Source organism: Penicillium riverlandense, assembly GCF_028828495.1.
Source record: "Penicillium riverlandense strain IBT 135883 chromosome Unknown utg000011l_segment0_segment0, whole genome shotgun sequence".
Taxonomy (NCBI): domain Eukaryota; kingdom Fungi; phylum Ascomycota; class Eurotiomycetes; order Eurotiales; family Aspergillaceae; genus Penicillium; species Penicillium riverlandense.
In genome coordinates, this window is record NW_026643201.1 from 186,243 (window position 1) to 210,427 (window position 24,185).

The 24,185-nt window shown below is 50.1% G+C and overlaps 10 protein-coding genes across 10 annotated transcripts; 5 read left to right on the forward strand and 5 right to left on the reverse strand.

Annotated features, from left to right (window-relative positions):
* Positions 1-12: 12 nt before the first annotated feature.
* Positions 13-1,047, forward strand: N7474_010765 (NRDE family protein; the record flags this gene model as incomplete). Its single annotated transcript, XM_057202175.1, has 2 exons — positions 13-78; positions 145-1,047. The coding sequence occupies 2 exons, from the start codon at positions 13-15 to the stop codon at positions 1,045-1,047; spliced, it is 969 nt and encodes a 322-aa protein (XP_057047459.1).
* Positions 1,048-1,640: 593 nt separating this feature from the next.
* On the reverse strand, positions 1,641-3,268 carry N7474_010766 (cytochrome P450; the record flags this gene model as incomplete). Its single annotated transcript, XM_057202176.1, has 2 exons — positions 1,641-2,804; positions 2,864-3,268. The coding sequence occupies 2 exons, from the start codon at positions 3,266-3,268 to the stop codon at positions 1,641-1,643; spliced, it is 1,569 nt and encodes a 522-aa protein (XP_057047460.1).
* An 887-nt stretch (positions 3,269-4,155) lies between these two features.
* N7474_010767 (bZIP transcription factor) lies at positions 4,156-5,798 on the forward strand (the record flags this gene model as incomplete). The annotated part of the gene is made up of 3 exons (XM_057202177.1): positions 4,156-4,491; positions 4,542-5,643; positions 5,698-5,798. The coding sequence occupies 3 exons, from the start codon at positions 4,156-4,158 to the stop codon at positions 5,796-5,798; spliced, it is 1,539 nt and encodes a 512-aa protein (XP_057047461.1).
* Positions 5,799-9,891: 4,093 nt separating this feature from the next.
* N7474_010768 (uncharacterized protein) lies at positions 9,892-11,119 on the reverse strand (the record flags this gene model as incomplete). The annotated part of the gene is made up of 5 exons (XM_057202178.1): positions 9,892-10,149; positions 10,202-10,668; positions 10,718-10,795; positions 10,846-11,051; positions 11,103-11,119. 5 exons carry the CDS (start codon positions 11,117-11,119, stop codon positions 9,892-9,894), a joined length of 1,026 nt encoding a protein of 341 aa, XP_057047462.1.
* A 1,351-nt stretch (positions 11,120-12,470) lies between these two features.
* Positions 12,471-13,823, reverse strand: N7474_010769 (ankyrin repeat domain-containing protein; the record flags this gene model as incomplete). Its single annotated transcript, XM_057202179.1, has 1 exon — positions 12,471-13,823. The coding sequence occupies one exon, from the start codon at positions 13,821-13,823 to the stop codon at positions 12,471-12,473; it is 1,353 nt and encodes a 450-aa protein (XP_057047463.1).
* A 762-nt stretch (positions 13,824-14,585) lies between these two features.
* Positions 14,586-16,808, reverse strand: N7474_010770 (biotin--[acetyl-CoA-carboxylase] ligase BPL1; the record flags this gene model as incomplete). Its single annotated transcript, XM_057202180.1, has 3 exons — positions 14,586-15,094; positions 15,150-15,421; positions 15,472-16,808. 3 exons carry the CDS (start codon positions 16,806-16,808, stop codon positions 14,586-14,588), a joined length of 2,118 nt encoding a protein of 705 aa, XP_057047464.1.
* A 123-nt stretch (positions 16,809-16,931) lies between these two features.
* N7474_010771 (uncharacterized protein) lies at positions 16,932-17,410 on the forward strand (the record flags this gene model as incomplete). The annotated part of the gene is made up of 4 exons (XM_057202181.1): positions 16,932-16,993; positions 17,059-17,083; positions 17,144-17,200; positions 17,342-17,410. 4 exons carry the CDS (start codon positions 16,932-16,934, stop codon positions 17,408-17,410), a joined length of 213 nt encoding a protein of 70 aa, XP_057047465.1.
* A 207-nt stretch (positions 17,411-17,617) lies between these two features.
* N7474_010772 (putative mitochondrial genome maintenance protein Mgm101) lies at positions 17,618-18,517 on the forward strand (the record flags this gene model as incomplete). The annotated part of the gene is made up of 2 exons (XM_057202182.1): positions 17,618-18,174; positions 18,244-18,517. The coding sequence occupies 2 exons, from the start codon at positions 17,618-17,620 to the stop codon at positions 18,515-18,517; spliced, it is 831 nt and encodes a 276-aa protein (XP_057047466.1).
* A 363-nt stretch (positions 18,518-18,880) lies between these two features.
* On the forward strand, positions 18,881-20,282 carry N7474_010773 (uncharacterized protein; the record flags this gene model as incomplete). The annotated part of the gene is made up of 2 exons (XM_057202183.1): positions 18,881-18,907; positions 19,659-20,282. The coding sequence occupies 2 exons, from the start codon at positions 18,881-18,883 to the stop codon at positions 20,280-20,282; spliced, it is 651 nt and encodes a 216-aa protein (XP_057047467.1).
* Positions 20,283-20,589: 307 nt separating this feature from the next.
* N7474_010774 (uncharacterized protein) lies at positions 20,590-22,125 on the reverse strand (the record flags this gene model as incomplete). The annotated part of the gene is made up of 4 exons (XM_057202184.1): positions 20,590-21,000; positions 21,062-21,688; positions 21,767-21,847; positions 21,898-22,125. The coding sequence occupies 4 exons, from the start codon at positions 22,123-22,125 to the stop codon at positions 20,590-20,592; spliced, it is 1,347 nt and encodes a 448-aa protein (XP_057047468.1).
* Between the last annotated feature and the right edge of the window lie 2,060 nt (positions 22,126-24,185).

Genomic DNA, 24,185 nt, shown 5'->3' on the forward strand with positions numbered 1-24,185 from the left:
ACACCTGCAACGATGTGCATCGCATTAATCTCCACCGCCCACCCATCCTACTCCCTAATAATCATCAACAACCGAGATGTGAGTTGCTTCCCTCACAACCGTTAGCAGGACATGCCCAACTCCTAACGACCTATGACCACCCAGGAATTCCTTCACCGACCAACCTCAGCCCCAAACTGGTGGCCAGCGCCAAACACACATGTCCTCGGCTCACGCGACCTCGCGCGCGCCACGCAAGGCACTTGGATGGGGATCACGACGCACGGCAAAGTCGCCGTGCTAACGAACTACCGCGAGCAAACCTCCAGCGAAGCCATCGGGACACACAGCCGCGGCCGAATCGTCAACAGCTGGTTGACAACACCGCCGGGCGAGCGACAGACCACCCACGACTTCGTGCAGAGCATGGTTGCCAGTCCTGAGGCGAAACAGGTGGGCGGGTTCAGTCTTGTATGTGGCTATATCAATGAGCCACTTGCGATTGTCTCGAACCGCTCGGAGGATATGGACCATATTACCTGGGTGGCGAAGGAGAAGAACACGACGCGTGGATTGAGTAACACCAGCGTGGATGATCGGTCGTGGCCGAAGATCGTTGATGGCGAGAGATACATGGAGCGGGCGATTGCGGAGCATGTGGATAAGATGGAGGATGAGGAGCAGCTAATAGCCCGGCTCCTGGATGTCCTCAGCACCGACAATCTACCCCGTCTAACCAAACTAGAGGACGCCACCATCGACACATATATCAACCACCTTCGAAAAAGCATCTTCATCCCCGTGATCGGCGCCAACAGTGCGCGCGAACAAGCAGCCGAGGAAATCGCCGCCGCGCTCGTCGAGGACAAGTCCAAGGACCCCGTTGCTGCGCAAGCGAATGGGGCGGATTACTCGACTGGCGTGTATGGCACACAGAAGCAGACGATTCTCCTGGCCCAGCCGAATGGTCGGGTGCGGTACTTCGAGCGCACGCTCTACGGGAACGAGGCCAAGGCTGTGCCTAGGGGGGAGGGTGATCGGTCCTTTGAATTTACCCTTGGTCGATGACTATCCGCCTCGCGGCTGTAGATTCGATATTGATGCGCTATGATATGAGATGATGACCTGAACAGAACCGAGGTGCCTTTTTGCATGGATGACGGATGCATCGGTTGGGTGTTGGAGAAGTTTGGGGTTGGACATTGTTATAATATAGAGCTACGTAGTCATCTATCTAGTTTCTTCATTAACCAATGGGTCTTGAGTGGGCTTTCAAATCCTGGCTATTTCTAAAGGGCTCTGTTCTGGTGGTTTATCGTTTTTTGAGCGATGGAGCTGGATGGGGCATGTCAAGTGGCCCTTATATATAATTGCACCGCAGCAAACTATTCACATACTACAGACCAAAGTCCCGAAGAAGAACCTTGAAGAGTCTTAAAAAACTGCTAAATAGAGAACATCAGAACATATCTCGTGGAATATATATCCGGGTGTAGGCTACTTTTCATTCTACCATAATAGGGGGCTCATTCAATTGATACACGCGGCTATACAATTTAAAGGACCTTTAAATAACACAAGATCCAAGAGCAAAATTATATTAATGGCGTAACGACATTCCATTCCAAAAGGGCATCAAATACTCGGTCAGAAGGATCCATTTAAGCGGTATCCGCTTCATGCAGACGCACAGTCACCAGATCCGCTGGGGCCATAGTCAGGGTCAACGCGCCGCGGATCTTGCGATCGGGATAAACATCCTCAATCTTATCGAAGCGCTGCAACAAACGAACAATCACGTATCCCGCCTCAGTAAGCGCAAACTGCTGTCCGATACAGATACGCGGACCGCCGTTGAACGGGAGGTACTCCCACCCAACCTTCCGATCCATCCAGCGCTCGGGCTTGAATTCATTCGCGTCAGGACCCCAGAGATCCTGCCGGCGGTGCATGACGTAGGTGCTGTAGGCGACGTTCTGGCCCTTGCGGACGAAAACAGGGGATAGGCCGTCTGGGCCGCCGCCGCGCGGGAGCGTCGTGTCGCGGATTGCGGTGCGGCGGTTGAAAGGCACGACGGGATAGAGGCGCAGGACCTCATTCATGCAGTGCTGTAGGTACTGGCAGGATTTGAGATTGGCGAAGGTGATATCGTGTGGAGCGGCGTAGGTGCCGAAATCGGTGATGATTGTCTCGCGCAGTTTGTGGAAGACGGCTGGGTGGCGCGTGAGCATTTGGATGGTCCAGCTTAGGAGGGAGGCGGTCGTGTCGCGGCCTGCGAGTAGGATGTTGAGGAGTTGGGAGCGCAGCTCGATTGGGTCATGGGTTGAAGCGACTAGCGCATCGAGGAAGACATAGCTAGCAGGCTTCTCTTCGTCTAGGGGCTTCTTGTCCCGCTGAACCGCATCCAGTGCGTTCTTGACGAACTTGTCTACAAATGCATGCACCTGCGCATCTGAGTACCGGGTCTCCTTGTTGTCCACTACCCAAGAGAACTTCTCGAACCGGGCTCGCTGCGCAGCAACCCACTGGGAGCGGTCGAAGTAAGAGGCAAATTTGTCCTCAGGCCGGTTTAGGCCTTGTAGTGCACCGATCTGGCTCTCTACACTCTCGCCGAATAGGAATTCCGTTGCTGAGTCGATGGTCAAGCGGAAAAAGATCGACTGGATATCGGTGGGGGTCGTCCAACCATCTGCCGCCACGGGCAGTGCCTGCATCGCTTTTTGCACATGTGCCTCCTCCAGATCCAGCTGGCTGATCTGCTCACGGGTGAACTGAGGGCGGAGCAGTGAGCGGGATCGCGACCATTCCTCTCCGTCTGCCGTAAACTATGATTGTGGTATCAGCCACACCGACCTTTTTGGCCAACAAATTCATCAAAACTTACGATTCCCGTGCCCAGCAACTGGTGAAGACTGGAAAGCCTGGTAGGTCCGAGCCCAAAATCCTTAAACTGCGTCGCCAGCAGAGCCTGGATATTCTTCGGATCGGTCGTAAACAAGTTATCGCGGCCGAGGTTGCGGAGTATAACAGTCGAGACATAGCGGCCTTGGAGGTTGCTGATCACCTCGATGCGCTTCGTAGCCAGCTCGGGGATGGCATGTTCGCGATCGGCCGCCAGCGACTGCATCAGGTTGCTGATTCCTAGCGGATCCTTGAAAGGGTACATAGGAGCGGCGCCACAGCCCAGGCTCTTAGCATGTCGCGACCGCTGCCATGAGAGGAATAGCAGGCGGATGACATGCAGCGCGAGCGCCGCGGCGGCAAAGCTTAGCAGGAATGAGGGTGTCATGGCTGCGGGCTGCAGATAGGGGATGCCGCGGGTAGCGGGTAAGCGAGTGTCTGCTGGTAGTCAGAATAATCAAGCATGCTCCACGCTTTTATATGTCCCACTGCGTGACCAGGCCCCCCGTAATTGTTGACTAGGCCCGATTGAGGCTCGAGGCCGGGGCCAATCAGAGCAGATGAGGAGGTCTCGGACTTCGGGGCAAGCAACCTCTTCGTCGGCGAGGCCGGACGTGTTGGGGGCCTAGATTTACATTGACCTGTTAAGTAAATGACTACACCGCTACGGAATGATGCCCACGCAATTTATCCCTTCCATTGACGTATTATGATGCATCTACGTAGCTTAGTTTATGGTCGGTGGGTCTGACGTTGTTTGCAGAACTCTTGTCCCACACTGGAAGGCGGGAGGATGCCCAAAACGGAGCATTAGTGGGGTCGGCAACAGCTAAGCCGAGGCTATTTCAAAAGGACATCTTCGATAAGCTAGATATCGCCCAAGTGTGAAAATACGATTCTTCTCTGACAGCCGCATCTACTGTTCCAAGTTGATCATGGATTTGGCGACCGTTTTATCGGGAGAATTCATAGACCATCCCTGGACCCAGATCTTGGTAATATGTACCAGGTACCCGCTGGATTCCGCAGTTGACCCGCCCTTATTCCTTCCCTGCCTACCGTATATCCACCATATATAGAATCGAACGTAGAAATAGAATCAATTGTCAAAGCTTCTGTGCACAGGGTCCACAGACAGCACGATACAAAACAGGTAAGTGGGTCCAGACCAAACTAGGCCGAGGCTAGAGGATCGTGGATTTAGGGATTAGTGATCACGACAACTAAAGACGTGGACAGCGAAGACGTTCCCAACTCCCCTACACATCACCGAAAATGAACTCCCCTGTACCTCAGAAACCACACCCACGCTCCGACGAGGGGTATACGCTCTTATCCTCAAGATCCTACCTCGAAATGGTCTGGGAAGCCCGCCAGGAGCGCGAAGACGACGTGCGGCAAAGGATGCACACATCACCACCAGAGGAGCTGAGTCTAAAGAATGAAGAACAGCCAGGGCGGGCGCTTCGGCCACGCAGAAAGCTGTCATCAAAAAAAGAAGCAGAGATCGAGCAAGTGCCAGAGAGAAACGGCCCCGGGCTCCCGGATCGCCCCGCCCGGAAACGGGGGCGCCCGAGACTGGAGACGGAGAAGGATGCGGCGGCTATCCAGGTACAACTGCCTAAAACTAAAGATGAGCTTGGTACTAACTAGCACGGCAGGAACGGCGGCTGCAGGTTCGGCGTGCGCAGCGCACGTACCGGCTCAAGAAAGAGGCCACCATCCAGTCCCTCAAGACCCGGGTGGCCATGCTGGAGCAGACACTGCAGAATGTGTCCAACATCCTGGGTCCTGTTCAGTCGGATAGTCTGACTGCTCAGCCGGGCACTGATTACCTGACCGAAACGCGGCAGCTGATTCTCGCTGAAATTGACAAGACTCGGACGGCAGAAGAGGATGGCAGTCCCCAAACCGAGCACAGCCCGGACAGTCTCAGTGATATATTCGGATATCAAGTATCACATACAGTGAAGGATGATAAAGGCCATAACAATGGTCGTGAACTATTATTATCGCCCTCGAGATCTCATACGCCCCTCCTAAACCGCCTTCTCCCAACAGCAACAATCTACACCTACAGCCATCAAGAATCCAACCTCTCACGACGATTGCAGCGTTTCTGCCTCGAACACACCTACCGCTGGATAAACGATCCACACTCAGACCCGATGGCGATGAGCCGTGTCTTCGGCCTTCTGACTTGTATCCACGACATCCCTGGATTGAAGCGGGCGTATCAGCGCCTGATCAAGTCAGAAATCGGGGGCTCGCTGGAATTTTCCAAAACACCGTACTACACTCTCGGAGGTGCAGGGACGCATTTCCCGCGCCGTGGACCGGACGGTTGTCCCCTTTACCCCGAGAATGTCCGCAGACCGGGCCGCGTGTTGCGCAGACTGTCGAATATCTTGCGCCGTGGCGGGATCAGGGTCTTGCAGGAGGATTGGACTGCGGATCTGGAGAGCGATTATTGGGACCGGCGAAATGGAAAAGAAGAGTGGACGAGTCAGCTCCATGAACTGGATCTGGATGGGAAGTGGTTTGATTGTCATGATGTCCAGGGTTACCTCGAACACCGAGGCGTTGCTTTGAACGGCTCTGCTTTGAAGCTAGATATTTCTTCGGCGACAGCTGAAGATTTGTTTGGTTCTTCGTCGGGGAAAAGTGCGTTCCAGTTTTATGCCTCTCCACCGGTGTACGAGGAGGAGGCGTGGGGCTCTACTCCGTCGGCATATGTCCTGGATGTGGAATGCTTTTTTGAGCGTGAGTCTGAATATCGACTATTGTCCGGCCTTGATGTTTTCTAACAATACCCAGTTCTTTTGACCAACCTCAGAGTCCTCGGACGAGCTCCTGGATTTCGAGCTTCGGACGTGGATGCCGCCCTCCGAGCGGCAATTCAGAAACGCCCTTCCTGAGACGATATTGTATTACAGTTAGAGAACTCTTGATATCTACCAGCTCTCCACATCAGGATATGTGCGCGAATACGTACGGAGTAATTCTAAACAATGATGGAAAGACTATGGTTCGGCTCTCCTATTTTCGCTAGCCACGCCCAAGGCTGATCATTAGGTCATGATCGTTGCTAGCATACATGAGGAAGCTATCGAACCTACAAGGGTACTGACCCGAAAGACGAGACATCCACTCTAACATCCATCGTAATCCTAAGCATCATCTGGGCAATCGTCGTCCTCGCTCGTGAAACTCTGTGCAACACCCGCATTGCCCTTATCCCATTCACATCCGCTCATGTAAAGTGCTAATTTTATTAATAAAGTTGAAATCATGCCAATAGTGGAGATTCTCACTCACCTAGTATGAACATAGCGAGGTTGTCAACATTAGTAGTCGTCAAAGCCGGGTTTTGAGCCTGTAGTGCCGTTGCACCAAAGTAGCCGTATGCTTTGTCCATCATTCTCCTAGTCCTGGGGTATCAAATGGGATTGTTAAGGTTATGGTCCTCCCCTTTAGCCTTATGAAAAAGATGAGAGATCATTTCCTATATGACCATGTTTTCCAACATGGTGATAAGGCAACACTCAAAGTGAATTAGTTAGTGAAGAAGGGCATAGCTTAAAGTTTGTTTCCAGTGCCCTATGTACTGCTGTGGCTGCTCATCGTATTGAGCCTCGGACCAATTGACAGTGCGTTGTTCACTGATCGTGGCTGGCTTCTCGATTCTCGACTTGCACCACTATAATGTACCGCTATTTAGGATATGCTTTATCCTATCTAAACAAGTAGCCACAACTTTCTAGGATTTTCATTAGCTAAGTTAGAATCTAGTTCCTTAATTCTGAAACTATCGCAATTTATGCGTCCTTCACTGTCTGACTACTAGATCACGCCTGGATATAAAGAGCAATTCCTCGGTCGGGTTTCTCTCAAAGACAAAGAGGAAAGGATATACCTCAAAAATCATATCTCAATACCCTTGAAATGGTCTCTTTAAGAGCCGAGAATCCGACATCATTCCAGCAAGACAATGTGAAAGTCCGTATAGGGGAGAAAACTCTATCGTGGCTTGAATTACATGAGACTGGAGGATAGCCTGGCTGCTAGATAGAAAGAATTGATTGTGCAAGCGGACTTGACAGATGAACAATGATTGGAGACTAAGATACATGCAATCTAGATAACAGCCAGAAGGAATGGTAGATATGGTCTGTCACATCAGTTAAGAATGCCTCCCCTGTGCGTAACAACAGTGACTTTACTTCCTACCAAGAGTCACTTCCAGAGCCGAGATCTCGACGCTTAGGGCTTTGCCTTTAGAGTCTAGCGAGAAGCTCCAGGAGCCATAATTAATGTCAGTCTCTCTCTCTATTCATTCCAGACTATCCAGCATATTTCACAAAGAAAAGTACAACGTCCTGGTGCAGTGCAGGATGGAAGAGTACAAACACGTATGTAACCAAAACGAGTAGTAGGCACATTTCCATCATCAGAGTACTCGTGAGGGCCTTGAAAAATCTGATACGAGCCGAACGAGAGAAGTTGTGCCATGCCGTAGATATACTTGAACAAGTATCTGCTTTTTCTCTCGAATCTCCTTGTCCCGACAATTCGGCGGCAGCAATTCGGATAAAAACAGCATAAGACGGCACGACAGTCCCAAAATAGAGACCTGCAATTAATCCAAGGACAACTGTAAATTTCAAGCCCTCGTGAGTCCCGAGATCACCGATCTCGAAGAACACTAGACGGGCAAAGTAGATTGGAGCGTAAAAGCATATGCTTGAGCATACATTGTATAGCAGAGCAGCTGGAAAAGTCCTAAGCCATACCGACACACTGAAAACCAGACGAATCGTCGAACCTCTGGAGCCTTTGGTTCTCGAATGCTGTGAAATGATGACGTGCACATTGGCTACTTTTAGTGTTGAAAGGAGTAGCTCTGCTATCGCATTGAAAAGAAAACAACTCATGAGGCTTGAGTCATTTGAATGGAATTTAGAAAGCAAAGCAACTTTTGCTAGGCGATGAAAGACAAATATCAGAAGGCTTTGACATTTTTGTCTCCAACGGACCGTAGTTGTGGCCCCGCCTTCTCTGGAAGTGGCGGTAAGTGTTGCAGCGATATTTCCATCTGCATGTATAGCCTAGAATTCATCAGTCCAATAGATCTTCATGTATACTGTGCGCTCTTTGTGTGAATCGACGCAACTTACGAAAACACTGCAAACACACAAACCAGCCAGAATCAAGAGAAATGGCATATCCAACGGCGGACGTTCCAAGACCTGTTCTCCATCTGGAAAAGCACCTTTATGGAGGTCTAATGACATCGCTGAAGAATTTGGGAGAGATACGACAAGGATGGATGAATGGGCAGATTATTTTCCGAGACAGTTGAACTAACTGGAAGGGATCCGCGAACTCGCTTAGTAGATTTTTGTGAAGAAACTTTTGACCGAGCAGCAAAATGCCTTACGATTAGGCACTTTGAGGCGCTAAGAATCATAGAGTCTTTTCATCGCTTACAATTACTAGCGTTTCAATTTCCATAAGTTAGTGAATGCGAATTATCAAGTGATCCCTGTCTGGTCCCCAATAACAGTGGGGCGAGAGAAGTTTCCCCTGGCTTAGTCTTGTACCTCAGTAAGCACTACGGAGTAACATCATGTACCGATCTGAGTCCGACGGCCCGTTCTCATGTATTTACCACACAATTAACCGAGCTCACCTGAACGTACGGGACCAAACAATAGTTAAAACCCGTAGTCCTAAGAGCTGGAGGAACCAGCGATTAGTCTTGTGTCGATCCGGCTACTTGTTACCGTACTTCTGCCCGATACTTGTTATATTTCATTACCTAGATTCCAAAGTTCCCAGTACCGTATCTATGGTCCCAATACTGACATCTCTTTTGTTTCGGGGGGTTATTAAAACCACTAAAATTTAGTGTATGCCAAGGCCCTAAGTGGGCAATGTAAATGCAGTCTAGGTAAATACGTCCCAAAGAAGCACCTAGATAATAGGTGTACGTTAAGCCTTCAGCACGATCTTAAGTAGAGAACGCCGAAGAATCGCATACTCCGTACTGCGTAGCAGTTAACCGGATAATACACTGGGATTTTAGCGTCTCCACTAGCAGCCCCTAAGTCTACTACGTAGACGAGTTTTCCGGTTTTCCATAATAGGATATTCGTCAGCAGAGAATGAATACCTGGATATTGGCCCCACAATTCTCGAGATGGCAGGTGTGAAGCACCCAGCGCCGACCTACCAAGAAGGAGCATGCATCCCTGGCTCAAGGCGTGAAGATTCGTCGGTGTGATTATAATATGCAGAAGCTGACCGGACATTGACAGGGCGCCGAAGAGTCCGTTCACCCCAAGGATTTTGTACAAGGATGGGAGCTTTGTGGACGGGCTGCCATTCGTGTTGGTTCTTGGAAAGCGGTCTTCATTCCGGCGTCCTAAGGACCACCACATTGCTGGCTGTTGTATGTTCTTTCAAATGATCCTGGGGAAATCCATGAGCGGAGCAATGCCAACCATGGCAAACTAACCGAACTCCTCAAGCACTGGGATGAGTATGTTCAGGAATGTGGCATCGTGCCCCTGCATCCGGAACTGGGGGCATATCTGGAGGCCACCGAGGAGCAGATGGAGGTTAGAATCCCCATGTCATTGCATGATACAACTTACTGATCATCCTGTGCAAGAAAATGCGTGGATTGAGTACGAGTATTGGAAACCAGGCGGCCTGGTCAACCGAGAGAAGTTTTTCCGAACACCTAAGCGCCTTCGTACATAATAGACATCAAATTGTAAAATTGCCATTTGACCACTACCTCGAAAAAAAAAGAAGGGGTCTCGCCCTAGACGAAGGGGGTCTCGCGCGGCGATAGAGGGCCCGGATATAGTAGAACAGTATCCATTCATGAAAGGCTCACCTTCGAGTAAACAGTAGTATTTTATTGACAGATATTTCGAGATACGGTATGTTCAGGTCTGGTTGATTTACTTCCCTCTTTGGCCAGCCATCTTTGAATTGTATCTACAACAAACCCAGACGAACCGCTTCAGCACGGACAATCGCGGAGATATCCTTTTCCAAAGAGTCAGCCTTTGGAGCCCATCCCAAAAGCTGCAAAGCACGCTGAGAGCGCTGCTGTGCATTGGTGCCCCAAAGGATACCAGAATGATCAGATAGTTTTTCTGCCTCATCATAGCTAATGCTCTTGACTGACGCCGAGTCCGCCAGACCGAGGTTATGCGCCGCCTGAGCCACAAGCTGCGAAACCTTTGCAAAGCTCTGCTGGGATTATTCATGTGACTTTAATGTGGATATATCGTAGATAACTTACCAGCAGATCATTCTCCTTGTCGTTGCTCGTGAAATACAGCCCATCCTGATTCCAGAGACCATTATCCTCACCCTTAACCGCCTTCTCAACCAGCCGCACGACAATATCAGTCAAGTCGAAGATGTGAATATTACTCCACGTGCTTTCACCCTTGCCGACTTGCACGGCACCGCGGTTCTGCAGGGTGACTCTTGCCAGTTCAGGGACTTGCACGCTTCGCCGATTGACCGGCCCTCGCGCCTGGCCGTAGATCATCGGTCCAAATATCAGAGCCGTTTTCGGGCCCTTGACCTCGTTGAGAATGAAATTGTCCAACATTCGCCGGTCAGCGTTCTGACGAACGATTTCACGAATTTCATCGGCATCATCGATATCACTGACAATTTGCTCACGTCCCTCTCCGAAACTTTTGTTGATAATATCGGGAATTGTGAGGACGGTCGCCCCAGAAATTTGGATCCAGTAACCTAAAACAAATCAGTGTATTTCCAGGAGCTTGAAGCGTTATGTGCTCACCAGGTCTGGATCCGATGCGCCGGGCCAGGCCAAGAGCAATTGCCTTGGCACTTTCGATATGTTTGTTGCTGGCGGCGTCTATATAGTCAATGAGCAGCTTTCAGTCATACGAGGCCAACCCGACTCACTGATAACTACATCGGCTTGAGCTGCCTCCTCTTCGATGAGCGACGCAGAATCAAGATCTCCCAAAACAGTACGGACATCCGGATATGCCTTCGAGATCGCAGCCGCTTTGTCGCTGTCTCGCACCAGGACACTGCACTCATATTCTGGATGCGCAGATGCGAGTACATGCAGGATATCCCCGCCAATGTATCCCGAGGCGCCTGTGCTGTTGAACGATGAGCATTGCGGCTACCACGGAAATTCTACAGACCCTTACAGAAAGACACGTGTCATGTTTTCTGGTTTTTCCTTTTTCTTGTCTGAACAGAACTCGACGGGAAGTTGAATTGCGGGGGAACGCCACAATTTCAGCTAGTTGTTATATTGCGGAGATTTCCGACCAGGCAGGTGATTCCGAAGATAAGCGCTTCATTGAGCCAAATTCGTGCACCGAACAGGTTCGTTCGGACACTTCCTGCACATCGAGGCAGAACATAATAGGATGGCCTTTACGGCCATTGGCCTATGTGGCGAAGATGATGGGTACTCAACAATCAAACAGTGAAGCCCTGGTCACCGTGATACCGGGTAAGACAGACTGTTATAACACTTTGGCCCGCGGAACGGAACCAGTTGAGGCCGGACGCGAAAGGGGTTGCCAATGCCAGCTGGGTACAGTGATTCAACATGTGGGGGTCCGCGGGGTTTCGACAATATTGGTTTTATTTCTGTATTTGTTTTGTGAATTCTGCTGGGATGGCTTCATTATTTCCTGTTGTGGCGCTAGATCCCTTTTATCTGGGCTACTCGTGGGTTTTACAGGATTCGAAGACCTAGTCTTGCTTCAGAGGACGGTGTTTCTGAATGGCTTTTACGCTACCAATTGTGGTTTACCAAGCTTGTGACGGATGGTAGTAAATACGATGAAGAGGACGAGAAAGAGAAAGAAGAGGGAGTTGACCAGGTCATGTAGGGTGTGGGGAACAGCAGTGGCAAGCTCAAATTCAGAGTATGTTTATATTGGCTTCTCACGTACTCTTTCCTCTTTCTCTACGCTCTTCTTCTTCGACACCCACACACTCACGTTCTTCTTTTCCTGGCCAACACCACGCTCCCACTATATCTCATCTTGACTTTGCCCTCTATCTAAACTTTATCCCGACACACTCAAAATGTCTCTCCTCGACCTCCCGAACAAGCTTCTATTGGCGATTGCGGAAGAGCTCACCAGATAAGACCAGATCAGTGGTGCCCTCGGCCAAACAAGTCGATGTCTCTACTCGGTCTCGATCGACGACCTTTATGCGAACACTACTCGCTGTCACAATGCCTCTGCATTTTCACAGGCCATCGAACGGGGAAACACGCACACACTATGCTCTAAGGAGAATCAGAAATGGAGCAAAAACGGACGCCGACAATTCAAAATCTTTTGGTACCTTCGATAAACTAAAAAGATAAAAGTTTGATTCTTTTTTTTGGGACTAGTGAGTAGATGCACACTAGGATGAAGAAACTAATTTTCCCGACTGAAAATACTTGAAATCTTGTTAGATGAAATCCCCGTTCTCCTTTCTCGTTCCACCATCCACGGAGCCTCCGTCACAAAAGAGAGGTGTGTCAAAAGTCGGCCGCGTCCTTCCCTTCATAGGGAACCCTTGAGTCTCAAAGTCGTTTTGCGAATAAATTTTTTGATTGATTCACGAGCTTCGAGAGGCGCATATTTCGATGGAGTTAAGCCTCCGATATCCTTAGGATTCCAGTATGCACCATGACGGAGGAGAACTTCAATGATTGGTTCACTCTGAGCCGCAGCTGCCATGTGCAACGGAGTTATGCCAAGCTTATCCATATACCCAGCGTCTGCACGTAGATCAAGAAGCTGCCTGACAAGAAGTTCGTTACCAGCCTTGGCGGCGAGATGCAAGGGGGTGATTCCTTGGATATCGGCGACGCATGCATTTACGTCCCTACCAAGTAGAATCATACTGAGATATGTAGACCCAGCTGCAGTATGTAAAGGTGTCCGGAGCTCAGCATCTTTCGTTTCTAGATCAGCACCTTTGCAAAGCAGAAAGGCGAAAATGTCATGCTGATGAAGACTAACGGCGAGATGCAATGGCGACCTGCCCTGGACATCCTTGGCTTCAATATTTGCACCGTAGCCGGAGATCAATCTGACGAGAGATGTGTATCCCTGTTCAACTGCAGCATGCAATGCAGTCTTGCCGCTTTGGTCCGTACGCTGGAGGTCGACTTGGTGCTGAAGCAATAGTCTGACGGCATCCTCATTGCCATTGCGTATAGCCCGAACGAGCGGTGTCGTGCCATCGTTGTCGGCATGTTCCGCATTGGCACCGCGTTCCAGAAGCAAACTGAAGATCCTGCGACGAGCGTAGCTGAACCCCAGAGGCTTTCGCTCGGCAAGGATGACAGCATGTAGCGGTGTCAGGCCACTGTTGTCGATAGCATTCACGTCCACACCTTTTGGAGAACCAATAAGAAGACGGACTGTTGGCAAATAGCTAAACCGTACCGCCTGGAATAGTGCAGTCTCTCCTAGATGGTTTCTGATGTTTGGATCGGCTCGATTGTTGAGCAGGACCTCGGCAAACTTCTTGAGCCTGATGCAGATGGCCATCCACAGGGGAGTTTCGCCGTTGGATAATGTGCAATTGGGGTCAGCCCCAGATTCGAGAAGGAAGAGAGTCATGTTGAACTGGTAGCTGGAGAGGGCGAGAGTTAAAGCTCGTGAGTTTTGAGCGTTGATATTTGCTCCATTTGAGATAGAATTTGCAGCAGTACCTGTATTTCCCGTTCCAATGGCCCAATAGAGTGCAGAAGCATTGTGGTGCCGAACATTGTGCGCATAGAGGTAGCCGTTCAAGGCCGAGAAGAAAAAGCGATTTGTTCGAGCCAGTGCACTGATTGATTTCTCTCTGTGGAGATCTTTGGCAATAGCACATAGAAGCTCGTTTGGTAGGTCGATGAAAGACATGATGAGTGGTTCAAGGTAAAGGCGTCAAGAATCGAGTCGAGACGGAAGGTTCTGAGCGAAGTGAAGCGTGTCGAGGAGAAGCGTATTCAGGCTGATAGTGCCGATGCGAAGAGTATCACAACTTGATCGAATAGTCTCGAGATGAAGAGTGTCGATAGGAAGAGTAGCTGAGATGACAGGTATCGAGGCGAAGAGATCAAGAGAAGAGAAGAGAAGATGGAAGTAGAGAAAATGAGAGTTGAGCAGGCGAAGGTATACGCGGTGAGATTATTGTAGATGAAGAGTAGAGGCCAAAGGAGAGAGCCAAGAACAGAGTGAAGAAGAAGAGAAGCGCGATGCGAAGCAGGGTGATGTGCTGAGGATGGATTCGTGAGTGGCGAAGAGGCACCGACGCGGAGTGTTACTATTGCTGCTGCTGATGAGATGGATGGAGAGGGTGAGCTTTGGGGGTGATTCGGTTAGTTATTGTCTTGGGTAGTTGATGAATCACTGGGGTTGGTTGGATTGGTATAGATGATTTGATTGTGCTTGGAGCTGGGAGACGTACATTCCATTGGGAGGAGGACTCGGTTTCTGTCGTCGGTCCAGACGTCTTCTTTTATTTATTTCTCATGACATAATGAAAAAAGTGAAGAAGAGAGTGAAGAATATGAGGCGAGGGAGTGGAGAAGAAGTGTGTAGATAGAGGCTTTTCAGTAGTACACAAGCACCGGGTAACATATAGCATCTATCAAACTAAGTGACTCTCAGCAGGCTTCAGACCTACACCTTCCGCTTCACCAACCCCCTAAAGAAATCAAAGCTATTACTATCACTCTGCAACTGCCACACCCGTCCAGTCGGCCGATCGCCCCACCCTAGCTCCTGTGCCAGCAAAAGGCCATAATCCCGGGTGATGCCCTGAATGCGGGCGCGCGCGCCGCCTTCTTCCTCCAGAGTCACGATTTGGTGCATGTGCAGCCAGTCCTCGTAGTACATGGTCTCGAAGCCGTGGTCGAAGCCCGTGCGCAGGAACCGGGTGTAGAGTTCTTCGAAGGTGGTTAAGATGCGAGCAAGGAGTTTCTCCAGTGTCACGGGCGATGCGGCTGCGGTGGCAGGGCCAGCGTAGCGGGATACTAATGCTGTTAATGCTGTTGTCGGGGAAACATTTGTGGCGTTGAGGCCGATCCCAACCACGGAGATGTATTCGTTTGCCATGAAGTGGGAGTTGATGAGAATGCCGCAGATTTTGGTGTAGCGTTTTTGTTCTGGGTCGGCGGGGTCGAGTGCATCTGCGAGACTTGTTAATCTTATGGACACGCGGGGAGGGAAAGAGATGGCTAGTACAAATGTCGTTGGGCCATTTCATCTTCACGGGAATATTTTCGTAGCCCTTGGCGTAGCTCTTGATGCCCTTTACCACGGCCATGGCAGATAGATATTGAATGAATACCACTGGCGCAGACTGGATCTTCTCGATCGGATGACGGACGACTGTCGAAAACATCAGCGCGCCAGCAGGAGAGACCCAGACGTTTGAGCCCCGGCCCCGTCCGGCAACCTGGACAGTTGCTGTGGCGGTAAACCCGTGTGGTAGGCGGCGAAGAAGCTTCGTGTTTCTGCGGCTGGTCAGTTGATATTGCAAGAACTGAAAGTGTGCAAGATTTACTTCTCCAGAATCGTGTTGGTGCTGGTCAACACCTCCCCGTAGAGAAGGTTGGACCCAAACTGCGAGGCTCCTTCGCGGGATTCAGACTGGTAGTGGCGAAGGTTGGCGTAAAATGCATGGTGATTGAAATACGGTGTCAGCTTCGAGGACGGAAGGTCGTCATGGATCACAAGTCGCTTGATAATGGCCTGATAGTCGACGATTCCTTCGTCCTTCTTAGCCGGTTCAGCCGGCAGAGATGCTTCCAGGTCACTCAAGTTCCAAGTGCCAGGTCGCTCAATGCGGAAAGTGTCGGTTTCGTCTTTGAGATACTCAACATCCCCTTCGTTAGTCAAGGCATCTGCCATCAATGCCAAAATCTCCAAGGGACCCTCAGGGTCCGAGCCAGACACATGCAAAGAAGATAGCGAGGGAACTGTCGGGTTGTCTTGGGAGATCTGCAAGCCCAGTTTGGACAGACAAGCCTTCAGGAAGTCGGTTCGCTCCTTGTCGTCAGCGGCAATGGCGTCAACAACGCCCGCAAATTCCGATCCGTCAGCCTTCGGGTCGAGATTCGCAGCAGCAAACTCTGGGTGTGGCCCTGTCAGAATGGCTGCCCCGTCCTCAACCTTGCAGTAGACCACAGCTGCGCTACCATCTCCAGGGTCGACGTTGAGTTTCTCGCTATAGCTGGCTAGTACTTCGACGCCTTGGTCCGCGAACTTGGACGCATCGACGAAGACACCGCCGCCATTGTAGTAGGACCGGAAGTGCTCCGGAACAGTGCCAGAACTCAGCGCCTCCTTCGAGACGACAAGGTCTGCTGCCCGTGCCCCCGCTTCGCTATGGTAGACGAAGCCCGGGAACGCACCACCACGGCAGGTACCTGGGAAGAAGCCGAGTTCTCGATCCCCAACAACCTCCATTGTCTTATCACCCACCTCAAACTCGCAGCGCTTGCACCCATAGTAGCCACCAGCACACAGACCCAAGTATCTTCCGCCACGGCGCACGAATTGTGCAATGCGCCTGTTCCCCGCACCGTTTAGCGTGCGGCAATACCCCAGGTCCGCGCCACCGGGGATCACCAGCAGGGCACAGGTAGCCATCCATGGCTCCTTCAGGAGCATATCACCGGTGACCGGGATGACAGCATAGTGGGGAGCGAGCAGGCGGCGCAGCGTGTAGAGGCAGTGGCGGACCGAGTCGACGGTGGTTCCGTTTCCTGTAGCCAGCGAGGCATTGCTGGTCAGAAAACGACTAAGTTGCCAAGCGGAGTGGGTGAGCGAACCAGAATAAACGAGGACATTGAGTCTTTTGCCTGTTAGATTGGCGTCATTGCCCGTGGGCGTGGCCATTGCCGAGTAAGTTGTTGTTGGAGACGAGAAATCGCCGGGGCGGCGCCGATAAGATAGATACAGACGGTCGATCATCAACCCGATGCCCGCCGCTTTTTTTCTCTGTCATCTACCACTCCTGCCATGTCGAACAATGCAGAGCAGCCTCGTGAGGCGACCGAGGATGATGATGAGCCGGATGAGTGGTAATTGGGTCCTTTGCAGATGGTTCGGGGCGTGAGCTGACGAGTATCTGTCACGCAGGGATAAGCGGATCTTCAGCACTGGGTGCGCAGGTGAGCCTCGAACAAGATGTCATGGCATGAACCAACTGCTGATCGGTTGCAGTTGAGCAGGACAAGATGAATGACTGCTATTTTGCAAAGAAGGACTGGCGGGAGTGCAAGAACGAGGTGAGTCGATATCGAGGTGAGGTGTTGGCATGGACTGTTAGTCTGCTTGAAGAATTTCCCAGACTGTTTCCTTCATGATTATCAGTTGAAATCCTTGCATACTCTCACAATCTGATTGTCATCCACTGACGAGCAATGCAGATGGAAGCCTTCCGCGAGTGTTGGAAGCGCCAGGGCAACGACCAGCGGACGCAGACCAAGGATGCATAATTGATACCTTTCACAATACCATTTCTGTTTACCTTTTACCTAAGGAATAAATGCCGTTTTCTTTCCCATTAATTGCATACAGGTTATAGACCATGTACTTTGCACCACGTGACCAGCTCTCCTTTAGCTCCAACTTCACCTCACAGCACCGCTTCTTCCCTAGCACCAACCATGTCCTCCCTAAGCAGATGCCGCCCCTGGCGGGCAATGGATGCCCTTCAACGCTCTGCGACTCTATCGCGAACCATTCGAATCCCGCGCAACCCTCTCCCTCAACCATTGACCAGTTCCACCGCGAAACGCGCGCTCAGCTACACCCCCAGACAATACCAAAACACCCAAACTCCACCCACGCCCCCCTCAACAGAGCGCAAAGAAACCACCCCAGCAGATACCCCGACAAAGCGCACAACGACCCCTATCCCGAACCGCCCAACAGCCGACAGCATCTCCAAGACGGGGCTGGACGACAAGCCGCTGGAGCTGGAAAACGCCCCCGAGGAGAAGATCGACTGGACGCGGTCGTTTCACGGACTCAGTGCGGAGCCCTTCTCCAAAGAAGCAGCAGATATCCTCCTTGCAGAGATGGATCCACAAGACGTCGAGATCAAGCCCGATGGCATCGTCTACCTCCCCGAGATCAAGTATCGCCGGATATTGAACAAGGCCTTTGGACCGGGTGGATGGGGTCTTGCGCCACGGGGAGAGAGTATTGTAACCAATAAAACCGTGACGAGGGAGTATGCGCTTGTCTGCAACGGCCGGTGAGTTTTCTCTTTTTCTGATCTGTTTGAGTTCGAGGCAAGGAATGCTAACACAGCCTCAAATCAAAGACTCGTTTCTGTCGCCCGCGGTGAACAAGACTACTTCTCCCCTGACGGCATTCCCACCGCAACGGAGGGATGTCGCTCCAACGCGCTGGTGCGCTGCTGCAAGGATCTGGGCATTGCAAGTGAGCTGTGGGACCCACGCTGGATCCGGAAGTTCAAGGCGCAGTACACGCGCGAGGTGTTTGTGGAGCATGTGGTTAACAAGAAGAAGTCGAAGATTTGGGTGCGCAAGGAAGATCCAGTTTCATATCCGTGGAAGGAGACGGGGAGTAAATAGATAATTATGTGTTTTGTGTGAGGGTAATTTACTTTCTATCTTCTTGTTGGTTATAGGATTGGTTAGTATGTTTTCTGGGGACATGTTCTGGTCTATAACAGGGGCAGCCCTATATATCCACTACCCAGGAATGCGTCGCGATTGTCGATCTATAGATGAGAAAATCAACACACCACGTCGACCAGTCCCAAACGTGTGGGGTCACTATAATGACTCACGAAGGCTCATCACGAAGTAATTTGGACAAAGTCAAATCAGACAATGCCCGCTTAGTCACTTGAATCTGACCGTTCAGATTTAAGAAACAAAAATGCGGCTTTCTGGGAGGAGATAATCAAATATCTCGATTTACGGACATCCACCATGGCCGAGGGCTCAAATCACGCCATAGTTTTTGGCGCATCGGGTCTGATTGGGTGGGCTCTAGTAGACCAGCTCTTAGGTTCTCACCCCTACGCTGGATCTTTCTCTAAAGTTACTGCTGTCACGAACCGCCCGCTCGATCTGTCTCGGACTTATTGGCCCGAACCCGATAACCGCCGAGAATTACAGCTTGTATCAGGCATTGACCTTCGGTGTGGGGATGGGCCCACGTTGGCAGATTCTCTGCAGCAAAAAGTCAAGGACGTTCGAACAGTCACCCATATATATTACTTAGGTATGCCACTGGCCGTTTCAGAGGTGCTTCAAACTTCACACGAAATTGACTATTCAAAGTATTCACCGCTATTGATGACGATATCGAAGAAGTCGCGACCAATCGGCGCATGTTTCAGAATGTCATCGACGCGCACAACTTGATTAGTCCCAACTTGCAGTTTGTGGCATTTACCGGCGGTACAAGGGTAGATACCACGGAGAACCAATTTAACACAGCCTGCTAATTATCTAGGGCTATGGCATTTATGCCCCTGGGGAATCATTCACGCCTCCCTTGACGGAGGATATGGTGCACAATCTGCCACCTGATTATGCGAAGACGGTCGTATATCCGGCCTACCGTGAGCTTCTTAGTGAAGCGAGTGAAGGAAGGGACTGGACATGGTGTGAAGTCTGTCCGGATGCAATTGTAAGACTTTCTTTACCCACCAGAGCATAACTAATCCTAATCAAGATCGGCTTCACACCAAATGGTTCCCAGTTTAGTTTAGCACTACATTGGGCTCAGTATCTTTCGCTGTACGCCTATAACCAAGGTGTTGATCCGGATGAGCGAGTCACCAAAGCAGGTGCCGTTGAGGTGCCCTTCCCTGGCAATGTTGCCGGTGCCAACTCGTTGTTCTCTCCTGTGTCTAGCAAGACTCTCGCCCGCTTCATGATATATGCCTCAATGAACCCTGAGACATGCGGCAAGGGACAGCTATTCAATATCGCCGATAGCGAGATACCTTGCAAATATGGTGAGATCTGGCCTCAGCTCGCGAGATGGTTCGGTCTTGTGGGTGTGGGACCCTCAGAGAACTCGCAAGCTCCAGAGGGTAGTCTGAAAGTTGGCGAACTTCCTCAGACCATCCCAAGCCTGACTCCCGGAGAATATGTCGCAAAACATAAAGACACGTTCGCTAAGTGCGGACACTTAAATGCTGCCAGCGGCGGTGTTGGTGCTGGTAGTCGGCAATTGGACAGCGTGGGATACTGGTTGACTTTCGACCGGCAAATGAGCTTGACGAGGTTGCGAAAGACAGGTTTTGAAGGGAACAGGGATCCAATTCAGGGGTGGCTGGAGAGCTTTGAAATGTTCAGAAAGGCTGGCTTGATACTTTAGCGGAGTAACTGGAATAACCAGACATTTCTAGGCATGCATGCGGGTGGTCATTGCTTCCGTCTAAGAGTACTTCCGCGGAAAAGACTGGGTCCTTCGAATGTCGGTTTGCATTATATTTGTAGCCTGTGCACCGTTCATGTGACGATGCCATGCTTGTACGTTGACTCGAATCTGTTGGACGAAAGCTTTCTGCTGACTTCGGTACTATGCGTTTGGGCCGGAGCCGAGGATAGAACAGTAATTATACTACAAGGATGGGCTGAATGGAGCGATTTCGGTATATCATATTACATCTCTTGTCCATCAATTAGATCTCAAGCATCCGCCCAAGGCTAGCATCAAACTTCATTATCGGCTCTGGTGTCCTCGCCGCAGCAATGATATAATTCCCCAGTAACCTCTCACGAAACGCCGACTCACAGTAAATAAAATAGTATAACCATTGTCGACGAAACATCTCTACCTCTGAATCCGACGCATCGTGGTGTTCGGCACGATAGTCCAATTCGATTGTTTTCCAATTGCGAAGAAAGTTGTTTCGCCATGCCCACAATGTCTTCCCGTAATGGGGTCCGATATTCTGGACGGAGGTTACCTCGAGGCTTCCGGTAGAGCCTTGGTGCAGGGAATCGAGGAGCATGTGGATGGTTGGTAGGTAACCCCCCGGGAAGATGTAGCGACCGATGAAGGTCGGGACATTGGATTTGGTCTCGCGGAGCTGTGAGCGAACTCGTTAATTTACTTTGACAGTAATTCGATGCAAGAAGTTATATACGAACCATGTTGGTCATGGTGATCCCATCGATAACCATCAACCCATGAGTAGGATGCAGAACCCGAGAGATGATCTCAAAGTACTGATCCAAGTACTCAGGGCCGACATGCTCAAACATTCCTACCGAGATCACTCGGTCATAAGATAAACCATTGTTATCTGGTCCAGGAATGTCTCGATAATCGCAAAGGAGTATGCGCACCCGGTCCTCCAGTCCAGCCTCTTTAACCCTCTGATCTGCGAGGCTCTTCTGCTTGTCTGAGAGGGTCAATCCCGTCACTCGGCAGCCCGTTGTCTGAGCCGCTTTGATAGCCAAATCCCCCCACCCGCAGCCAATATCTAGAACATGGTGTGAGGATGAAATCTGAGCTTTGCGTAGAAGATTTCTGACTTTGCGGTTCTGCGCTGAATCCAGTGATTCAAGCGGATCGCCTTCCCAGTGGGCGCAGGAGTAATTCATGTCTGGGGAGAGGAATGCAGCGAAGAGTTTGTTGGAGACGTCATAGTGCGATGAGATATTTTGGCGGACTTCCTGGATGCTGTTCGAAGGTTGGAAAAGCCATGCAAGACGAGGTAGGAGCTGAAAAATAAGCTTTCCAGAGCCCAAACGGCTTTTGTTTTTGATATAGATCTACTCTGGCTGTTAGATTGACTTAAAAAGTGTCTGGGGGTATGAATGATCCATGGCCATGCCGATGATTGCACATACCTCGAATAATTGACCCAGGTCGTCACAATCGACTTCCTGGAATATATATGCCTCTGAAAACCCCTGTTTGAAACGATGGACCTGGTTAGTGATAACATCTCGACGTTTAGATACAACCAACTGTGCCGTACCAGGTCAAAACACGAACAAATCCTCATCCACAGGTTAGGATTTCGGACAATGAGCGTAACTGTCGATTCGGGCTCCTCAGGGCCATCAATAATTCCTACTTGGATCACTTCTGGAGGATCCTGATACTGGAGAATAACCTTGAGCTGTGCACCCGAGATCCGACTTAGGGAATGGAGTGCGAGTTGTTGGGCGTATGAGTAAACGAGGGTTGAGATGCTGGAAGCCATGGAGCTAGATTGGAATTCAGCGATGACCTTTTCCTGGCTGCTTCCTCGAATGGCCCCCAGCTAAAGTAACAAAGCCTTCATCGGACGTTTCCTCAATGCCTCCGGTCTGTAGAAGTAGACTATTGAAGAACCGGCACGCAGGACTTCTGGGTCGTCACACATATATCATTCAATCTGTTATATATATACTTGTTTTTTTCGAGTGTTGCAAGCGGCCATTCATATAACCATGGACAAGAAGCGGTGGGTATGACGTATATCAGGTGGCAGCGATGAATGTGGGGGAGTGGCTGCGAAAAGAGCAATTTTCTTGCAGACAAATCCAAGTGAGTGAATATTGCTTGTTTGAATTTGTGGTGCGATTTTATAGGAAGCCAACATCATCAAAAGCCACACCTGATGATAAATAGATGATGGTGCCGACGGTGTCATTGAAAATAATTTGGATTTCAGAATGTCTGGAACGCGACAGCCGTAACGATACTTCCGTATAGATTATCAAACTAAAAGCTCAAAGTGGTTTTCGTCATCGGCCTTGCTTCTGGCCAATGACGGATTTAACGAGCCCCGCAAGCACCCGTTGCACAATTTCCAAATGCAGCGAAACACCAGCATTTCTCCGCTAAGGCATGACAACTGCCATCTACACGCGCAACTTGTAACTCTCACATGCCTTCAGTGAAAAATTGCCCTCACTGGCATATATCTCCGTTAACGGGGTCATCTCCGGCGCGTAGTCAAATTTAACCCCTAGATCCAACAGTGCCATTGCACTGGCTACTTCGTCTCCGCTCATTCGACTGAGCCTGAGGTTGGCTTCCTCCATTTATTTTATCTCGGTCGGTTTCGCTGGCGTAAATCATCTCTTTCTTGTGCGTATTAACATGCACCCATTCCTCTGGGAAAGGCTGGTTGTCGGTTATAGGACAGATTACTACTAATTTGCCCGCCTTTGCCAAATGCAACCATCCATGTTCGACAACCTTAAAGGCAATAAACAGACGGCCATGGAGAATCTCGCGTTTCTCTGACTGTTGGATTCAGTCTACGTAAGCCATAGTTTAGCCACCGTCAATCTACCACCTCTCGTACCACCCACCTATCGAACTTAACGTCTTTAGAAGAGTACACCGAGGCCATGGTTGATAGAATCTCACTTTACCCAACCTGACTTACCACCCTCATTGCCCCTAATAAAGTTATTACTGGCTGATAGTGCTTATCGTCACTTCATATTTGAAAAATTTCCTAGAGCCGTAAGCCCTGTGGCTATCCCCATATTTCAAGAGTACTCTTTTGATGTCTTTAGAAGCCCGTAGATCCCAGAGATGCCAATAATGTGACATTGTAGGTAAAGTATATACCGAGGTAGAACTTAAACAGTATAATCTTATCCCTTGAGGCTGTCAATGTTATGACTGCGTTGCACTCAAACGGATGTCGTGCAAATGCCTGAATATCATGACGACCTGCTCAGGACGCGAAAGATCAACCAATGACCATTTAGCCTCCCTTTGAATTTTTAAAAATATCCACAGTCCAACAAACGCAATAATCTGAAAACAGATATCTTTATTAGCAGATGTAAGCGATATTATTTGCAATCGGGGACGTTTTTCCCTTACAGTCAAGTGCGATGAGAGGAATGGCAGGCGATGGAATCCGTTCCATAAGGCAGCTCCATTTGCCACAAACAAGACGAAAATACAGCCCAGCAAGGCTAGATATGCCAGAAATGGCTGCCCATAGCTGCGGTATGGATATTCATTCTGGTCATCTTCGCTCCAGCGCAGAACCTGAGCGATATTTTCGTGTTTGAGGTATTCGCGATGTCGATGGATGCTATGAGTATCGCATTTCCCTGTCAATGTGGACGGAACCTCAAACAACACCTTTGACTCACCAATGGTAAAAGCGAATGAATGCCAGACACTCGCAAGCCCAAACGTTTAACACGCCAACACTTGCCATCTGACTTAGTACCTCCACGAACTGGTCGGACTCAGCTTCAAGGTGCGGGCCAAAATTAAGGCTTGCGGAACTCTTACCGTATTTACAGA